The sequence below is a fragment of the Electrona antarctica genome (assembly GCF_951216825.1).
Source record: "Electrona antarctica genome assembly, chromosome: 3".
Classification (NCBI taxonomy): domain Eukaryota; kingdom Metazoa; phylum Chordata; class Actinopteri; order Myctophiformes; family Myctophidae; genus Electrona; species Electrona antarctica.
The window spans coordinates 17,736,429-17,752,930 of NC_136808.1; the positions used below are offsets into that span (position 1 = coordinate 17,736,429).

A 16,502-nucleotide genomic window follows, 5' to 3' on the forward strand; every position below is an offset into this window, starting at 1 on the left:
CAGTTCTTATGTATTCTGGAGAGGGGGCCCTTTAGTTGTACAGTACATGTTTTGCACATGATCGGTTGCACAGTTACTTCAGATTTACTTGTTACATCACAGGTTTACAGCAGTAAATCAGTAGGTGAAATTTGATTTGTGCAAACTCCATTATTTTGTTGTTTTCCAGGAAAGCAAAGGAGTGGGGGGTTTGGGCAAAGAGAGAGAGAAAGGAGAATTTTTTTATGACATTTAATGACATCTACATATAACCTATAGTATAATAAACAACATGTAAAGTATGTACATGGTTAGACATAATGTGCAAAAGGTAGCTTCACAACGCCAGGTCCACGTATAATGATCACATATAAGGCAAAAGGTATCAATCCACATCATCCACAAAGGAAAAGCAGGTCTGATAGCCGAACAATCCACACGGAAGGTAGTAATCCAACATAGGAAAAACAGTCCGTCAAAGGAAAGAAGGAAATGTAACCTACTCTTTCTAAAGAGAAGTCTCTGACTCATCCCCTCATTACTGTGAAATCACTTGAGATAACCAAAACACAGTTTCCTCTTAATGTTTACAGATGGTCCAGAGAATCAATGCCATCTACTGCACTAAACGAGGGAAGAAGCGGCTGAAGAAGTTGTCCATGTCCAATCTTGAGACGACATCTCTCAGAGGTAAGGAAGGACTATATTCGGCCTCATCTTCGCTTGTCGAAAATAGCCGATCTACAAGCTCACAGCGCGTCGCATTGCGACACATTGTGAGCTTCTAAATGGGCTATTTTAAGCTACCAACACTGTCATACGAAAGATTATAAATTAAGCTTTTGCTAGTAAATATTTGTGTCTCAGCTGCCACCCACATAGAGCTATGGCAGTGTCCTTTTCCTGACATAAACAAACGTATGCCATATTGCCCTTTCACCCAATGATTTTTTTGTTCTGCCCATCCCCAGATGACAACAGCGAGAGTGAGAGTGATTCAGATGACAGGTTCAAAGGTGAGAGGTGACAGCATGCGTTTGAACCCCATTTCCTGCAGTGGTGATGTGTATTGGACTAATAGCTCTCTGTCTTTCCTCGTGCATAGTATTTTTTCTCACCACTCTTGCAACAGCTACTCAAGCCTCTTTTGGTTTTGATAAGTACCGGTAAAAGTGACCCCGTTTGACCAAAGAGACCGCAGGATTGTAAACAGTGGTGGACAAAGTACTTAACCTCAGTTAGTTGAGTAAAATATACACCTGGTCAATTATTACTCAACTACAAGCGAAAGTTTGTCAAATTTGTACTTTGTATTCAAAGTATTCAAAGTAGTTTTTATAAATACTTTAAGTATATATTTTTTAATATATATATATATATATATATATATATATATATATATATATATATGCATTTCTGTATTAAAATATATCCTAGAAATGTAGTGGAGTCAAAATTACAATATTTGTGAGTATCCAAAAAATACAACTACTCAAGTAAAGTACAGATCACTTAACTACAGTACCCAAGTAAATGTACTTTTGTCACTGCTCACCACAGATTGTAACTGAAAGGATTGCAATATGGATGGATTAGCAGTAGACTACACAAACATCTGTCTAGCATTCATCTAGTCTTTAGTGGATATATCGTGTATACTGGTGACATTTGCTAGTTGTTTTTCTCTGTTTGAAACACATCAATCGGCGTAGTCATTAAAAGTAAATTATATGGTGTGTATTGACTGTGCGTAAACAGCATATTTCTTTATTTTTCAGAAACAAACACATTTTTACATGTATTCCCTAACCTTAGTTGCACTTTAAATTTGGGTTTGGGTATGCATTTCCTGTTTGTGCATTAGGTTTTAGTGTGAATAGTTTGTGGAAAGTAACTACATTGTACTTTTACTCAAGTAACATTTTGAATATATGACTTTTACTCGTAACAAGTCTTTCTACAGTGTGGTATTGCTACTACTTTTACTTAAGTAAAGAAAATAGTCCACCGCTGGTTTGTGGACAGTGTCTGTCTTGCATTAATACTGGTGTGTGTGTGTGTGTGTCCCAGCCCACACCCAGAGGTTGCAGAAGCTACAGTCTATTCTGCGACGGGCCCCTAGCTACCGAACACTGGAGCTGCAGCTCATTGAGTGGCAAGAGAGGGAGCTCTTCGAGTACTTTGTGGTGGTCGCCTTAAAGAAGAAACCCAGCAAAAACTCCTACTCCCCAGAAGTCACCTATCAATTTCCCAAGGTAAAGGCGCAATACTAACGGGATCCAGCAGGCCATTTCTTTCATTCAATAATATTGTTTTACAGAAAGAACGAAATTATATAAGGGGGTTCCTATACTGCTGTCCCCTGTGAGACTTTGTTTAAAGTATAGGTACCAAATGGACCCGTTGCACACTCCCTCCCAGTGTTAAATTATCTACCCTCTAGACTTGGTAAACTGGACCCGAGTTGGCTCTTCACTAGAAATTGCTGATCCTCAGGCTCACAATGCATCACAACTGAGCTTGTTGATTGGCTATTTTTAGCTAATGTTCCCCCCAGAATATGGATACTGGGGATTAATATTCAAGATTTTACAATGGATATAGAAATGCTGTGTATGCTGAAGAAAATAACTATGACATATGGAGCCCATCTCATGCCCATATTTTAACTTTTAATTACATTTCAGTCAGATAACTCACGGATAGATTTAACCAATATTTATTATAGAATGAGAATACAAGTGTGCATATAATATTTTATCTTGGCGTTCGGCTCTGCTACATTTTTCTCCCTGCTCGGCACAATTAAACACCATCATTAAACATTAAGAGCAGCTGGGGAGATAGATATACAATAACAACCCCCCATGGGGAACAGAAATAACAGAGCCCAACGGTGCTGCTGGGGTGGTGGTGCAGCAAAAATCACATAACAACCAGGAACCATATGCAGACAGTGTTTCCACACCAAAACGGCCGACAGCTGCGGACAGAAGAAGCTGTCCACAGCTTCTTTTTCCGGGTTTTTAGACAGCTGGTGGATGGAAAAGAAGCTCCACCTCCACGGACGACTGCCGTGGAGGAGAGCGTTTCCGGGAATCTGGCCGTCGCGCAAGTCGTCCGCGGAGGTGGAGCTTAATTTCCATCCACCAGCTGTCTAAAAACCCGGAAAAAGAAGCTGCGGACAGCCGAGAACGTCCGCGGCTCTTTAGTAAGTCTGGCAGCACCTAGAAGGAAGGCAGGAAGAAGCAAACAGTCTAGTGAGCTTAAACAAAGATGGTCTATTTATGAAGATGGGCCAACTTCATTGGAGCCACTATAGGCGAAATGGTACACAAAGCCTACAAATTGTCTCCTAAATATAGTAGGCGTGGTTTGCTTCTCCCCGACCTCCCCACCCCCCTCCCCTCTCCCAGGCCTACAACGTCATGTGGATGAGCATTGAGAGCATTATATGGCAAATGTCAAAATCAGCCCCCATCTAAGACAATTATGGAAAATTATATTATTAAGCATTGGAACACACATTTTATTTCACTTTTAATATGTCCATTCATTTCACGTTATAATATTCACATATTGTCATCTTAAATATGGGGCCAGAGCCCCCTATGTGTTGTCCGTCAAATTGCAGATGGACAGAGAGAGGCTTCCGGACTCATCTCAAATCTCGCGAGAGTTTGTTGCTGGGATAAAGAAATGTTATTAACAAAGTAGATTTTCTCCTGATTTGTCTCGCTAAAAGAAGCCATTTTACTATGAATATCTTGTAAATATTGTGTGCCTTGTGATGATTGGGTCCAGTATTTAGTTCAGTGACCATGGAGTTAAGGAATGGTTCAGAAGCTGTGGTCACGTTCATTCTCCCATTGGAAATGAATAGACTCCAACATTCTTCCCGTCTCCTAATAATGTTACCGCCCACCTCACGCAGATACGGGAAGTAAAGCAAAGTTGGCCTCTCTTGCTAATTTTCCTCTTGGGCTTAAATACCCCGCCCAATTGGTCAGCTGACTGCCACATCAGCGAATGACATGTGGGTCTTGCACACACTTATACACCCACATAGTAATGCAGCATATTAACCCCTTGAGTATATGTATGCGCCCTTGAGCACAGCATGAAACCCCTCGAGTATATCTGACTGAACTAACTCTGCAAGCTACAGTACGTATCATATCACGTTTTCATTCAGAACCATGCTTATTTGTGAGGTGAAATATGTTCTTTTTACGTTTGTTTTACTTTTTATGTTTTACTTTTCTTGTGGCCATTGGGGCTGCCTTTATCCACAGCAGATATTCAGGGATTGCTGCGGAGGAGGAGTGTAAGGGTAGAAAAAAGGGGCCTTTACCATTTATTATACAGTATCGAGCTCAGAGGACCCTTGGGAGCCTTTTGACTACAACTAGTATAATGAGGGATCCGTTTCTATGGCAGCCAAGTGTTTATAGTTATTCAACAATATTTCAAGAAGTTCTTTTAGATTTGGCTCAGCAGTCGTACTCCTCCGGAGATGGAGGTATGTCTCAGCCAGGGGAAAAGTGTAACGTCAGTGACGCCAGGGCCTTGTTGAAGGAAGAAAGGGGGGCAGGGTTAGCATTGTTGAGGCCTAGAAGGGGTGGAGTGGGATAACTCTGTATGGGAGAAATCTGGCTGTGGTCATTTTAAAAGAATGTCATTTGAATGAAAATGCCCTGACTGAAACTCCTCTCCTCTCCTCTCCTCTCCTCTCCTCTCCTCTCCTCTCCTCTCCTCTCCTCTCCTCTCCTCTCCTCTCCTCTCCTCTCCCCTCCCCTCCCCTCCCCTCCTCTCCTCTCCTCTCCTCTCCTCTCCTCTCCTCTCCTCTCCTCTCCTCTCCTCTCCTCTCACAGCTAGAAAGGCCCACAAAGCAGATGAGGGAGGCAGAGCAGCGACTCAAAGCCATCCCTCAGTTCTGTTTCCCGGATGCAAAGGACTGGAGCCCTGTATCTGAGTACAACAGGTACATCGCGTCCATTGTGTCCACGTCATCATTCATTAATTAATAGACTGTTGTTACAATATATTCACTGTCCCAAAAGAAGTAATGTGAGGAGTTGCTATAACAATAGGATCTGTTATCTAATCTTGTGAGCACTTCCCACCTGTGATGCCCGTACCCGGGACCACGATTAAATCTTACTGTGTACTGTGTAAATCTGTACCGCAGAGACCTCTGTGACTCTTTCTCTACTGGAATAGTTAAGACCGGAATAAAGGCTGTCTTTTGTCACATATATACTGGTTTTCAAAGCAAAAGAGTCCCTGCCTTTTAAATCTCTTTCTGTGTGTTTATGGGTGTATGTAGGCTTTTGTATTTTGAGGGTGTGGGGGCGTGTGTGTGTGTGTGTGTGTGCGTGCGTGCGTGCGTGCGTGCGTGCGTGCGTGCGTGCGTGCGTGCGTGCGTGCGTGCGTGCGTGCGTGCGTGCGTGCGTGCGTGCGTGCGTGCGTGCGTGCGTGCGTGCGTGCGTGCGTGCGTGCGTGCGTGCGTACTGTGTGCGTGCTGTGTGCGTGCTGTGTGCGTACGTATGTACTACGTGTGTATTTGGGCTGATCCTCATGTGTATGCTTTTGCTCTTCACTGCAGCGAGACCTTCTCGTTCATGCTGACAGGAGAGGACGGCAGCAGGAGGTTTGGTTACTGCAGGCGCCTGCTGGTGAGCCTCTATTCATTCACTTGTTCATGGGTTCACAGCTCCCTGTTGGCACCCCGCTGAGCCCTGTTTGTTATGACAGGCTCTCTGTTTGAACACGTGACGTGGGTTTTCCCGGTGGGATGGACTGCTGACATGTTGCGTTAACAACCCCAGAATGGAAGTAGACAAGTGAAGTGTACAAAATAGGATTTCTGCCATCCCAATTGTTGGGGATGTGGATGTGGTTACAGGCAAAACTTTTAATTTAAAAACATTATTATTATTATTATTATTATTTGTTCAAACATTATATAGCTGATCTGCAAGCTCACAACGTGTCGTGTCGTGAGCTTTTAGATCGGCTATCTTTGCTATTCGGCGTGCGACGTAAGTATATAGGGCTTAAGTGGTTAATGGCTAGATGTGATAAAGCTGAGCCTGTCTCGTCTCTCACAGCCAACTGGATGAACCACAGTTAAAATGGACTCGCTCGCATTTAATGAGAGTTTCTCAGGAAAGGAAAGACAAGTAGAGAAAACCATGAAAAGTCTTTACTTTGTCATTGCAGAGTGTCTCCCCCACAGTGACGCTTGGGCGCCCTTTGAAGTTTTATGCCGGGCCCCATATTTGGCTTGTGGTCAGAAAGCATGGTTGTATGTGAATTTGTGTGTATGTGGCGGTGAGTTCTGTTTGCCATTGGAATGCCGAAGGATGTTTACACTACTGCAGTGTGTATGTTCTCAGAGGTTTGGCGTGTGCGTGTGTTTTAACGCTGTATTTGTATGTTCTATATGATCGTTATTCACAGATGTTTGCATCCGCTGCGCAGGCCATGTAAGGAGCATTTCTAAATTGCACTGTTGTGGGGGTTATTCTTGACTCTCTTTTGTTGAGCAGAGTACTTGCTGAGAGAAGTAGCTCGTCATCTACTTCTTCAGCAGGGGGTCCGGGACCCCTGGGGGGTCCTCAGAGTTACTACAGGGGGGGTGCCAAATCTCTGTGTGATAGGAACGTTAACGTTAACCACTTCAACCCTAGCATCCCTATTCTGGGGGGAGCATTCAGCGAAAATAGCCAATCTACAAGCTCACAAACAATGCATTACGCTGCTTGTGAACTTGTAGGAAACAGTATAATATCCCCAAATAAATCATCTGCACATTGAATATATACAAACTATAGGATGCCAGGTCAACAAATTGAACCGGCAACATGCTATCTAAATTACATTTTAACCTTTGCATAAGCCTGCAAGGTCGTTAAGGCTACGTCAAGTGAAATCTATGCATTTCACCAAAAGTAGATATCTGTGAAATATCTATGAAATCTATGAAAAAGTTTAATCTGTGACACAATTAATTACAATATGTAGTGGGGGGGTCCCTGCTTCATCTCTCTCTCAGCTAAGGGGTCTTTAGCCTGGAAAATGTTGAAGACCCCTGATATGCTTGGTTATGTGATGAGACTCGAGACTGAATGGTGAGCTTCCTTTCCTTCTGCAACTTTTTGCTCCTTTCCTGGTGCCTGTCCAGTGGCTGGCAATCACCAAGCATTCCTGAAGACTTGAATCAAGATCTGAATACTTGATTTAATCATCCATTTGGAGCAAAGTAGAAGAGAAAATTGCATACCTAATATGGACAAATGGATTGGCATTTTAGAGTGTTTGTGTGTGTGCATGAGTGTGTGATCGTGCATTTTGTGTGTGATCGTGCATTGTGTGTGTGTGTGTGTGTGTGTGTGTGTGTGCGTGCGTGCGTGCGTGCGTGCGTGCGTGCGCGCGCGTTAGAAAGTGGAAATTGTTATAGAGATGATAATTAGCTAATTAGCTAAACACCTGTAGGAAGCTCATGATCACACGAAACATTTTCAGCTCAGAATGGTAACCAGCATTTAAAGGTCACAGTAGTTATATGATTTATCTGTATGTTGTTATTTTTAGTATGCTTTTGATTTGTTTAAATACATGTAATTACCGCCACATCTTATAAACATTTATTGTTGTGCTCCTGCATGCCATCGTTTTGTTTCACTTGAAGCACGATTTGTCACAGAAATCAAGCGTAAGCGATAGTTCATTGATGCACGGAAGGCAGAAGGTTATTATATATGTGTATATGTGTATATATGTGTTCACCTCATTCATTCCCCCTAGTAATTCATGCTTATTTCTTTGGAAACTTTGTTTTTATTTTCCAAACAACAATCGAAACATAGATACATTCAAGAAAAACAAGACAAACAAGTACAAAAAACAAGGACAAAAAGCAAAACAAAAAATGTATACATTTTTGTATAAATGCCATTTTTCCCAAAGTTTTTCAAATAGCTCCACCTGGTCCTCAGATTATGAGTCAAATTCATTCTGCTTCTTTAAATCAGCTGCCTCTCCAGGTCATCTACCTTCTCACTAATTCGCTACGAGCTATCTCATCCACGCCCTCATTACCCCTTTGCAATTCAGGCGGCCTTCTTAAGCAGCCTCAGCTCACTACTCATTCTTCATGCTGAGCTGTCAAAGCAGCTCGTGCAGTGTCTGCGTGAAAAGTTCCCCCACCTCCCCGGCCTCCTCCCCATGTAGTTCTTAGTCCAGGGGTTATGGGATATTATTGTATTGTTTGCGATTGCGTAGATTAATTGTGTTGAATCATGTATTGTTGTGTTATCACTGTGTATTGTTGTTCATGGATTTTTGTATCTTTGGCTCTGCTCTGGGGGGTCGTTGATATCAGAGCTGTGTCTTGGTGCACAGATAATCGGAGATATCAAATGTGATATCAGACCTGTGTCTCGGTACGCAGATTATCTGATATCACATGAGCAGAGCCACACCGCCATACTAACATGCAATAGCTTTGCAATAAATGGTTTAATGGTCAATCTGAGCTGAAGTGTCTCAATGAACTACTCTGGACTATGGTTTTCCATATGTACACCGTGAAATCATCAGTGTCGGTTTATCCATTCGTAACTCTGAGAGTGTACAAATGTAACCAAAGCTTTTTGTTTACATTTGTACACTCAGTGTTACAGTATATGTTTATGACGTGATGAGCCACTGGTTGTCAGTGTCTAATGATGTTCTGTTACACTCTTCCAGCCAAGTGGGAAAGGACCTCGCCTTCCAGAGGTGTACTGTGTCATTAGTCGGCTAGGCTGTTTTGACTTGTTCTCTAAGGTGAGTTCAGCTTTGTCCCTTTGACATACAAGAATCTAGAACGCACGCACGCACGCACGCACGCACGCACGCACGCACGCACGCACGCACGCACGCACGCACACACACACACACACACCCTTCACACATCCTTTGCACACACCTCAGAAAATACATCATAGTTGCGTGACTACTATGGTTGAGATGAGCAAACCTGTGTCTCAGTTGAAGCCTTGAAGGCATTGATGAGTCTCAGTTAGACTTTCTGTTGAAGGCCTGCCAGCATTTTGTCTGTTCACCAGTAAACCAAAGCCTGATTTAAATCGCCTCACGGCACTTCTGCCTCAGTTGTGGTAACACTAAACAGAACAGTCACTGTGTTTGACTTCTCTGGCCTTATCTAATTATTCATTAATCTATTTTCCCTATAGAACGTTTACTCAAAGTGAGCAAGTCCAGACTGTTGAAACAGAGATGTTGCTGTATGCTATGTGACATGACAGTGGATTTATTTAAATAGTTTGTTTCAAGGACAGTGTGCAATAAAACGTTGTTTCAGACAGTGAAATATTATGGTGTTATTTGACAGAGATAAGGAAAAAATGTTAACTGCTCCCTAATTAAACATCTAAAGACTGATTATATCAATGGCCTTCTCTTTCAACATTTTATTGATGAAAGAAATTCTTTACAACTACAGGAGTTTGCACAGTTTTGGACCATATCTGTTATGTGAGGACCTTCAACACAAAGGACTAGATAGTCCTTGTATACAGTACACTTCAACAGCCTCCATTTGGTGGACCACTAAGCTCTGTAACTGCAAAGAAAAATGTTCTCCTTAGTAAATGTAAGAGCACGGCAGTGTTCAATTTCACAGGGAAGTGCGTGCGTCTGTGTGAGCGTGTGTGCATGAGTGGTGTGTATGCATAAGAGTGCAGGAGAGTGAGGTGATATCATATGACCTTGAAAGTGAGCGATTCTCCAATCAGCTTTGCAGACTGGAGGCTGCTTGGACCAAAACAGGCAGATTGGCTGAGATTCACACACACACACACACACACACACACACACACACACACACACACACACACACACACACACACACACACACACACACACACACACACACACACACACACACACACACACACACACACACACACACACACACACACACACACACACACACACACACACACACACACACACACACACACACATGGAAAGACATTTCCAAAATACAAAAAGTACACAGTGTTTCAGACAATTTCCAGTGCTCGGATGCATGAAAATATATTACATTTCCATTCACTTTAGAGCAAGGATAGACATAGCAAGGATTTAAAGCTCTGTACAGTTTTCCTTTGCTGGTTCATTCATTTGAAAGAAAGAAAGAAAGAAAGAACCCAGGAGTGCTTGAAAGGGTAGCAGGGGTCCCCAGCAAAAGGAAAAGAACAGTTTAACCACTTTATATATTTCACACTATGGTATAGTTCTGAAAATAGCCAATCTACAGCTTTTTTTTTTTTTATATTGAAGAATTTTTAAATTCTGGCACAAAATCTTTTCAGGGGGTCCGTGGCCAAATACAAAATATCGATTTGGGGGTCCGTGCCATGAAAATGTTTGAGAACCATTAAACAAATTCAGTAGACATTCTCCTGTGATGGTCTGGTCTAGTTCACTGTTAAAAAATCGTCACGTGAAAGAAGCTGGTCTAAGTCTGAGGTCCTTGTGTGCTCAGATCTTGGATGAGGTGGAGAGGAGAAGAGGAGTCTCCGCTGCCCTGGTCTACCCGTTCATGTTTTATGTCCTTGTGTGCTCAGATCTTGGACGAGGTGGAGAGGAGAAGAGGAGTCTCCGCTGCCCTGGTCTACCCGTTCATGTTTTATGTCCTTGTGTGCTCAGATCTTGGACGAGGTGGAGAGGAGAAGAGGAGTCTCCGCTGCCCTGGTCTACCCGTTCATGTTTTATGTCCTTGTGTGCTCAGATCTTGGACGAGGTGGAGAGGAGGAGAGGAGTCTCTGCTGCCCTGGTCTACCCGTTCATGCGCAGTCTAATGGAGTCACCCTTCCCTGCACCAGGGAAGATCATCAAAGTGAAGACCTTCCTGCCTGGAGCAGGAAATGAGGTCAGAGGAGCTGCTGACATACTCCACTTTGATGACCTCATGTTACATCTTTTGAACAACTAGAAACTAGATCTGCTATTTTCACTGTTTTTGAATATTTGTTAAGCTTGTTTTGCCTTTTTTTTTTTTTAAATATAAATATCAATACAGCAATTCATTGATATTAAAATGTACTTGGTAAAGTTTCTATACAGTATAGCTATATATCTATAAAGCTATACTTTGAGTTTTACTGGCCTTCATTCAATGGGGATGTCACTGTACGAATACGGTGCAGCATTTCATATCAGTCATTTCATTTGTTTTGAATGCCCCTTCTCTGACTAGGTCATAGAGCTGAGGCGACCCATGGATTCCAGACTGGAACATGTGGACTTTGACAGTCTATTCAGTTGCCTGAGCGTGCGGCAGGTCGTACGAGTTTTCGCCTCCCTATTACTGGAGCGCAGGGTCATCTTTGTGGCTGACAAACTCAGGTGAGTCTTTAAACAGTCCCACATCAGTTAACCACTTAAAGCCACGGCATCAGTATTGTGGGGGATGTTAACTGATTAACCCGCATTAGATAACTGATTGCACCGCATTGTGAGCTTGTAGGCTATTTTCAGCGAAGGTATTTAATGTAGAGCGAAAACAGAAAACTAGTATAGAGCTGTGAGGTCAACCACATATAGGGTTTAAGTGGTTAATCATTACTCATTGTCTGAGACTGGAATAAAGAGGCAAAGGAAAGAATCAGCTGTAGTTACTTTTCAAATGAGTAGACAGCAAAATCCACAGCGCTAATTCAACTCTGAGAGTGACTCTCTGAGTTAGAAATGGATAAATTCACACATACCAAACACCAATCAAGCAAATGTTTGGTCGTTTTTTTGGGCCACCACAATGCTTTTCCAATGGGAGTCACATGGTTTGATCAAACATTTGTGTTTGATTGCTGATTGCTGGTGGTGTTCTGCCCCCCCCCCCCCTCATCAAACAAAAATGTTTGGTCAAACCATGTGACATTGTGCATTGTGGTGCATTGTGGTGGCCCAAAAAAACGACCAAACATTTGTTTGATTGGTGTTTGGTACGTGTGAATGAGGCCTGAGGATTTACTGTGAAGTGAGTGATATTTCTATCTCTGTAGCTAACATCTTCTGAGTCCTGAGTGCTAATTTAACTCTGAAAGTGTAAAAATGGACGAGTTACAGCGTGGTAGTTCCGCCACCACTCAGCCCGTGCGCTTAGGCTCACCATAATTGACGGTGGTGGAATTTAATTAGTGCCTGGAGTTGCTTGCCAGTCACCAGACACCGACGTGAGCACAGACACACACACACAGACCAAATGGCAGCCTTACACTGTGGTTTTGTTGAATGGCGCTCAACAGATTTAGCATGTGGGGAGCTGTTATATGAATTGGTAGAGCCATTTAGGATCACACCCAGCATAATGATGCTGCTGTCTCAGGACTCAGGACATCAAAAGACTTTATAGCCGCTGTCATCTCGCTTTCGACATCCTCCGAGATGATGGAAGCAAATAGGCTGATAATATCAGAGCACATTTCATCCATCATGCCTCAGGTTCTGCAGCAGGGTCTGGTTAGCATCTAGCTGCCGTTGGGGTTCTGGCCCAGGAGACAGCTGGGGCTGGTTGCGGCCTTGTACAAAGTGTTGTATTTTCCTCGACCTGCCATCATATATTGCGGTTGATTGGAAAATACGTTAACTAAATTAAATAGCTGCAATACTGAAGCTTGATATTGCCAAAAGGTACAAAATAGATTGGAAAATACGTTAACTAAATTAAATAGCTGCAATACTGAAGCTTGATATTGCCAAAAGGTACAAAATAGTGCAAATAAACTATATAAAAAGTTGCACTTTAGCAAAGCTATTGCAAAACACATTCTACAGTACAGTATCAGTCTCACATCATCTGGCAGTCAGTCAGTCAGACAGACAGACAGACAGACAGACAGACAGACAGACAGACAGTCAGTCAGGTAGCGAGCCCACCAGCCAGTTCCTGATGGGATCATAAATCTGTTGGGATGTCACTACCAGGAAATGGAGGCTAAGGACTGAGTGTTCTTGTACAGTAGATCTACAGAACACCCGATGGATGGAGAGAGGTACTTTTTGGAGTACTGGAAGCCAGGGTGGAGGGAGAGAGAAGATTTGAGCGCAGCGCTAATCTCTCCACATATCGGAGGACAGTTTAAACAAACATCACTGGGGGCAGTGACTGTGAGGGGAAGGAATGCACTTCCTGTGTGTGCGGCTCTGCCCTCTGTGATCTGTGGTTGGACTGTCACCATTTGACTTATTGGCACCACGTTAACTCCTTGTTTACAACTGCCTCTTCTCTGTTCCTGGAGAGAATAGGTCTAAAGTGATCCTAAGGTGATAACTTCTGGCTAAGACATGGCAACCCACAGAGTGTTGACCAGTGTCTCATTTCAAAGAGTTGCTGTGGATGTGTCATTGTTCTCTGAACGCTAGTCACAGAAGGAATTTACAGGCTTGCACATCTAGTTATCTTCTTTGTCTTTAGTTGGTCATCTTTATCGTGCCATTTCAGTGTTTTTATGGCTTTATTGTTGTTGTACAAAACTCCCACTGGACAAAGACATATTTTTGCATTTTGCATAAACTGTTTGCTTCTGTATTAGACTTACAAAGGAGGGTTCTGTCATAGCCTTTGTGTGTTTAAATAAACAAACTCTAAAGTTACCCCACCCAGAACCACAATGCGTGCACGCGTGCACACACACACACACACACACACACCACTCGCTCTCTCTCTCTCTCTCTCTCACACACACACACACACACACACACACACACACACACACACACACACACACACACACACACACACACACACACACACACACACACACACACACACACGGCTTTGGGTTGACATTGATAGGGCCTCGCTCTCTGGCCAGTATTTGTTATTTCTCTGATAAAAAGACGGGTCCCATGGGAGTCCAATCCTAAAATATCTGGACAGCAGAACATGATCCAGTACTATAATATTGTTGTCGGTCTGGTGAAAACCTTGTATGTCCAAAACCATTCCCTTTTTATGTAAACCTTTTCAAAACACTTTAAAATAGTGAAATAGACAATTATGCAACGATATGCTGCTGACTGAGTGTAGATGTAAAGAAAGACCATATCAAATAGCCATGTTAGGGCATGTGTGTTTGTGGGTTTGTTAAGCTATCCTATCTTACAACAAAGTTCGCTGAAGTGGAGCCATGCTCCAAATTTCCTGCTATTTCCTCCTATGTTTTTGCACGTACAGATCGACTGTTTTTGAACAGATGTGTGGTGTGGTGTGGCGTGGCCTGGCGCGGCGCGGCGCGGCGCGGCGCTAGAAGCTCTAAAGGGAGGGCGCTAGCGTCTAGAAGGCAAAGGCCGGTTGAGCTTCTAGTACTACGTAACATAATGCACTGTAAGATCCTGAATGCTACTGAGGATTTTACTATGTTGATTTTATTTAGTTTGACATGTTTGTGTGATTTGGTGGATTGCTTGTTCACCTTTTATCTGGGACTGCCATACCAAAACACTTGGTTTATCGACCATATTCTTGCCTGCTCGACAATTAGTTAAATGATGATTCACTGGATTGTAATAACGTTGATGCCTAATTTGACAGATTAATCATGGACCATGTCTTTTGCTCAACATAATTTACCTATTAGACCTAAACATGTTTTTTTCACCAGCGTATAGTCTTATGTAAATAAACTTTGTCTGCCCACAGACTGGAGCTGAGTAAGGATTCCATAGAGAGAGTGTGTGCGCATGTGTGTGTGTGTGCGCGCGTGTGCGTGTGCGTGTGCGTGTGTGCGTGTGTGCGTGTGTGCGTGTGCGTGAGTGCATTTGTGCGAGTGCATTTGTGCGAGTGTGTGTGCATGTACGTGTGTGGGTGCATGGAAGTGTGCATGCGTGTGCGAGTGTGTGTGCATGCAAAATAGGGGTCTGACAAGCGTTTGGCTCTCAATGACTTTCCATCATGTGGCTCCATTGTCAAGGGTATTCATGCTTAACCCCCAGCATCCCTATTCTGGGAGGAATGTTGGCCAAAAATAGCCGATCTACTAGCTTACAACACGTCACAACGTAATGCATTGTGAGCTTGTAGATCTAGAATTGTATTGAAAGCGATTTGGTGTAGACTGTAGAGTGTAATGCACCAAGCACAGTTGCATCTCAAATCTGTTTTACTAAGTATAGTTAAGTGGTTAACCCCTTGATCAACTCATCCCCTACTTCAAACACTGTTCTCGTGTTTGCTCAATCTGCAAAAATAAAATACGCATTTGATCACAGAGATGCATAGCTGAAGTGAAGTGATTTTGTTTAGTTGGTTTGAAAAAGTAAATAAGTAAAGGATATGTAGAGCAGTAAAGTGCTATGATGAAAGATAATAGAAATGCATGTTTGACTTTGAATGGAAAAAGAAAAAACTGCTTGAGAAAAAAAAAAGAGAGAGGGAGAGAATGTGAGGGGACTATGGAGGGGGAAACTAAACAAAGGCCTCTGAAAGCCTTTCTTACGGCCATGGTGAATTCATCAAGCTCACTATTCTGTGGGGCAAAGGCCTGCTTGGGCCTCTGCATAGACAGTACCTGTTTTCTCCAAATACAGTCCATTCATTCTCTACGTCCCTCGTCTCTTCTGAATGTCCCTCCAACATATACTGATTGGTCTGTCGAGTTGTAAATTGAAGATATCTGTCACGGTTTGCAGAATGACTGAACCCAAATGCAGAGGAACGTTCAAATAGTGATTTATTAAAGCAAACGAGGAACCAGCTTACAAAATGTTAGCCGTAGCTGCTTACAGCAAAAACTTGGAATGCAAAATGCAAAACATTACAAAAGTAGACTGCCATAAACAGACCAAAAAGGCAAACCTTACACAAGGCATAAAGTAGTGAAGTCCCAAAAACTGAAGAGCAACACAAGGAACCAGGATCTTCAAGGCAGAGCTCAGGGACAGCAAAGTAGACCACCGGACAAAGGTTTATGTTCTGACAGTTTGTTAGTGCAATGAGTCCAGTATTTAAAGGTGGTGGGTTGATTAGAGTGGAACCAGGTGTGTAGGACTGAGGGCTGCAAAGGGAAGTGGGAGTGGCCGAGGTGGAAAGACAGACAACTGGGCAGAGGGAGAGATACAGAAAGAGGGGAATAGACAGGCAGAGGGCCAGATCATGACAGTACCCTCCCCTCAAGGGGCGGATACCAGACGACCAACAACTCTGACCAGGAACGAGCAGGGAGGGTGGAGGGGGCCCGGAGGAGGGAACCTGAGGCAAAGGACAAGGGCTAAGGGGACCCTCAGGCGGACGGCCTGGACGATGGCCAGAGGCAATGCTGGTGACTTCCGGGGAACGTCCAGGAGGCTGGGAGGTGGCAGAACAGGCGCCAACAGGAGGACGGCCTGGGGGCCGAGACGAGGCAGACAAGACGTCATCGGGTGGCCGACCTGGAGGCCGCGACGAAGGAGCGATGTCATCCGGCGGACGGCCTGGAGGCTGCGACGAAAGAGTGATGTCATCCGGC

The 16,502-nt window shown here is 43.4% G+C and overlaps 1 protein-coding gene across 6 annotated transcripts in view; it reads left to right on the forward strand.

Moving 5' to 3' along the window:
- dennd2b (DENN domain containing 2B) overlaps positions 1–16,502 on the forward strand; it is a 64,517-nt gene that overhangs the window by 35,830 nt on the left and 12,185 nt on the right. For 4 of the 6 annotated variants that reach the window (XM_079498051.1, XM_079498050.1, XM_079498054.1 and 1 more), the window contains 8 exons: positions 573–669; positions 951–995; positions 2,050–2,234; positions 4,854–4,963; positions 5,588–5,657; positions 8,737–8,814; positions 10,787–10,927; positions 11,255–11,403. In XM_079498051.1, coding sequence (XP_079354177.1) covers positions 573–669; positions 951–995; positions 2,050–2,234; positions 4,854–4,963; positions 5,588–5,657; positions 8,737–8,814; positions 10,787–10,927; positions 11,255–11,403 — 875 coding nt within the window. Of the gene's footprint in view, positions 1–572; positions 670–950; positions 996–2,049; positions 2,235–4,853; positions 4,964–5,587; positions 5,658–8,736; positions 8,815–10,540; positions 10,553–10,786; positions 10,928–11,254; positions 11,404–16,502 lie in introns of all 6 variants that reach the window. The other 2 variants (XM_079498052.1, XM_079498053.1) reach the window with 1 other exon arrangement.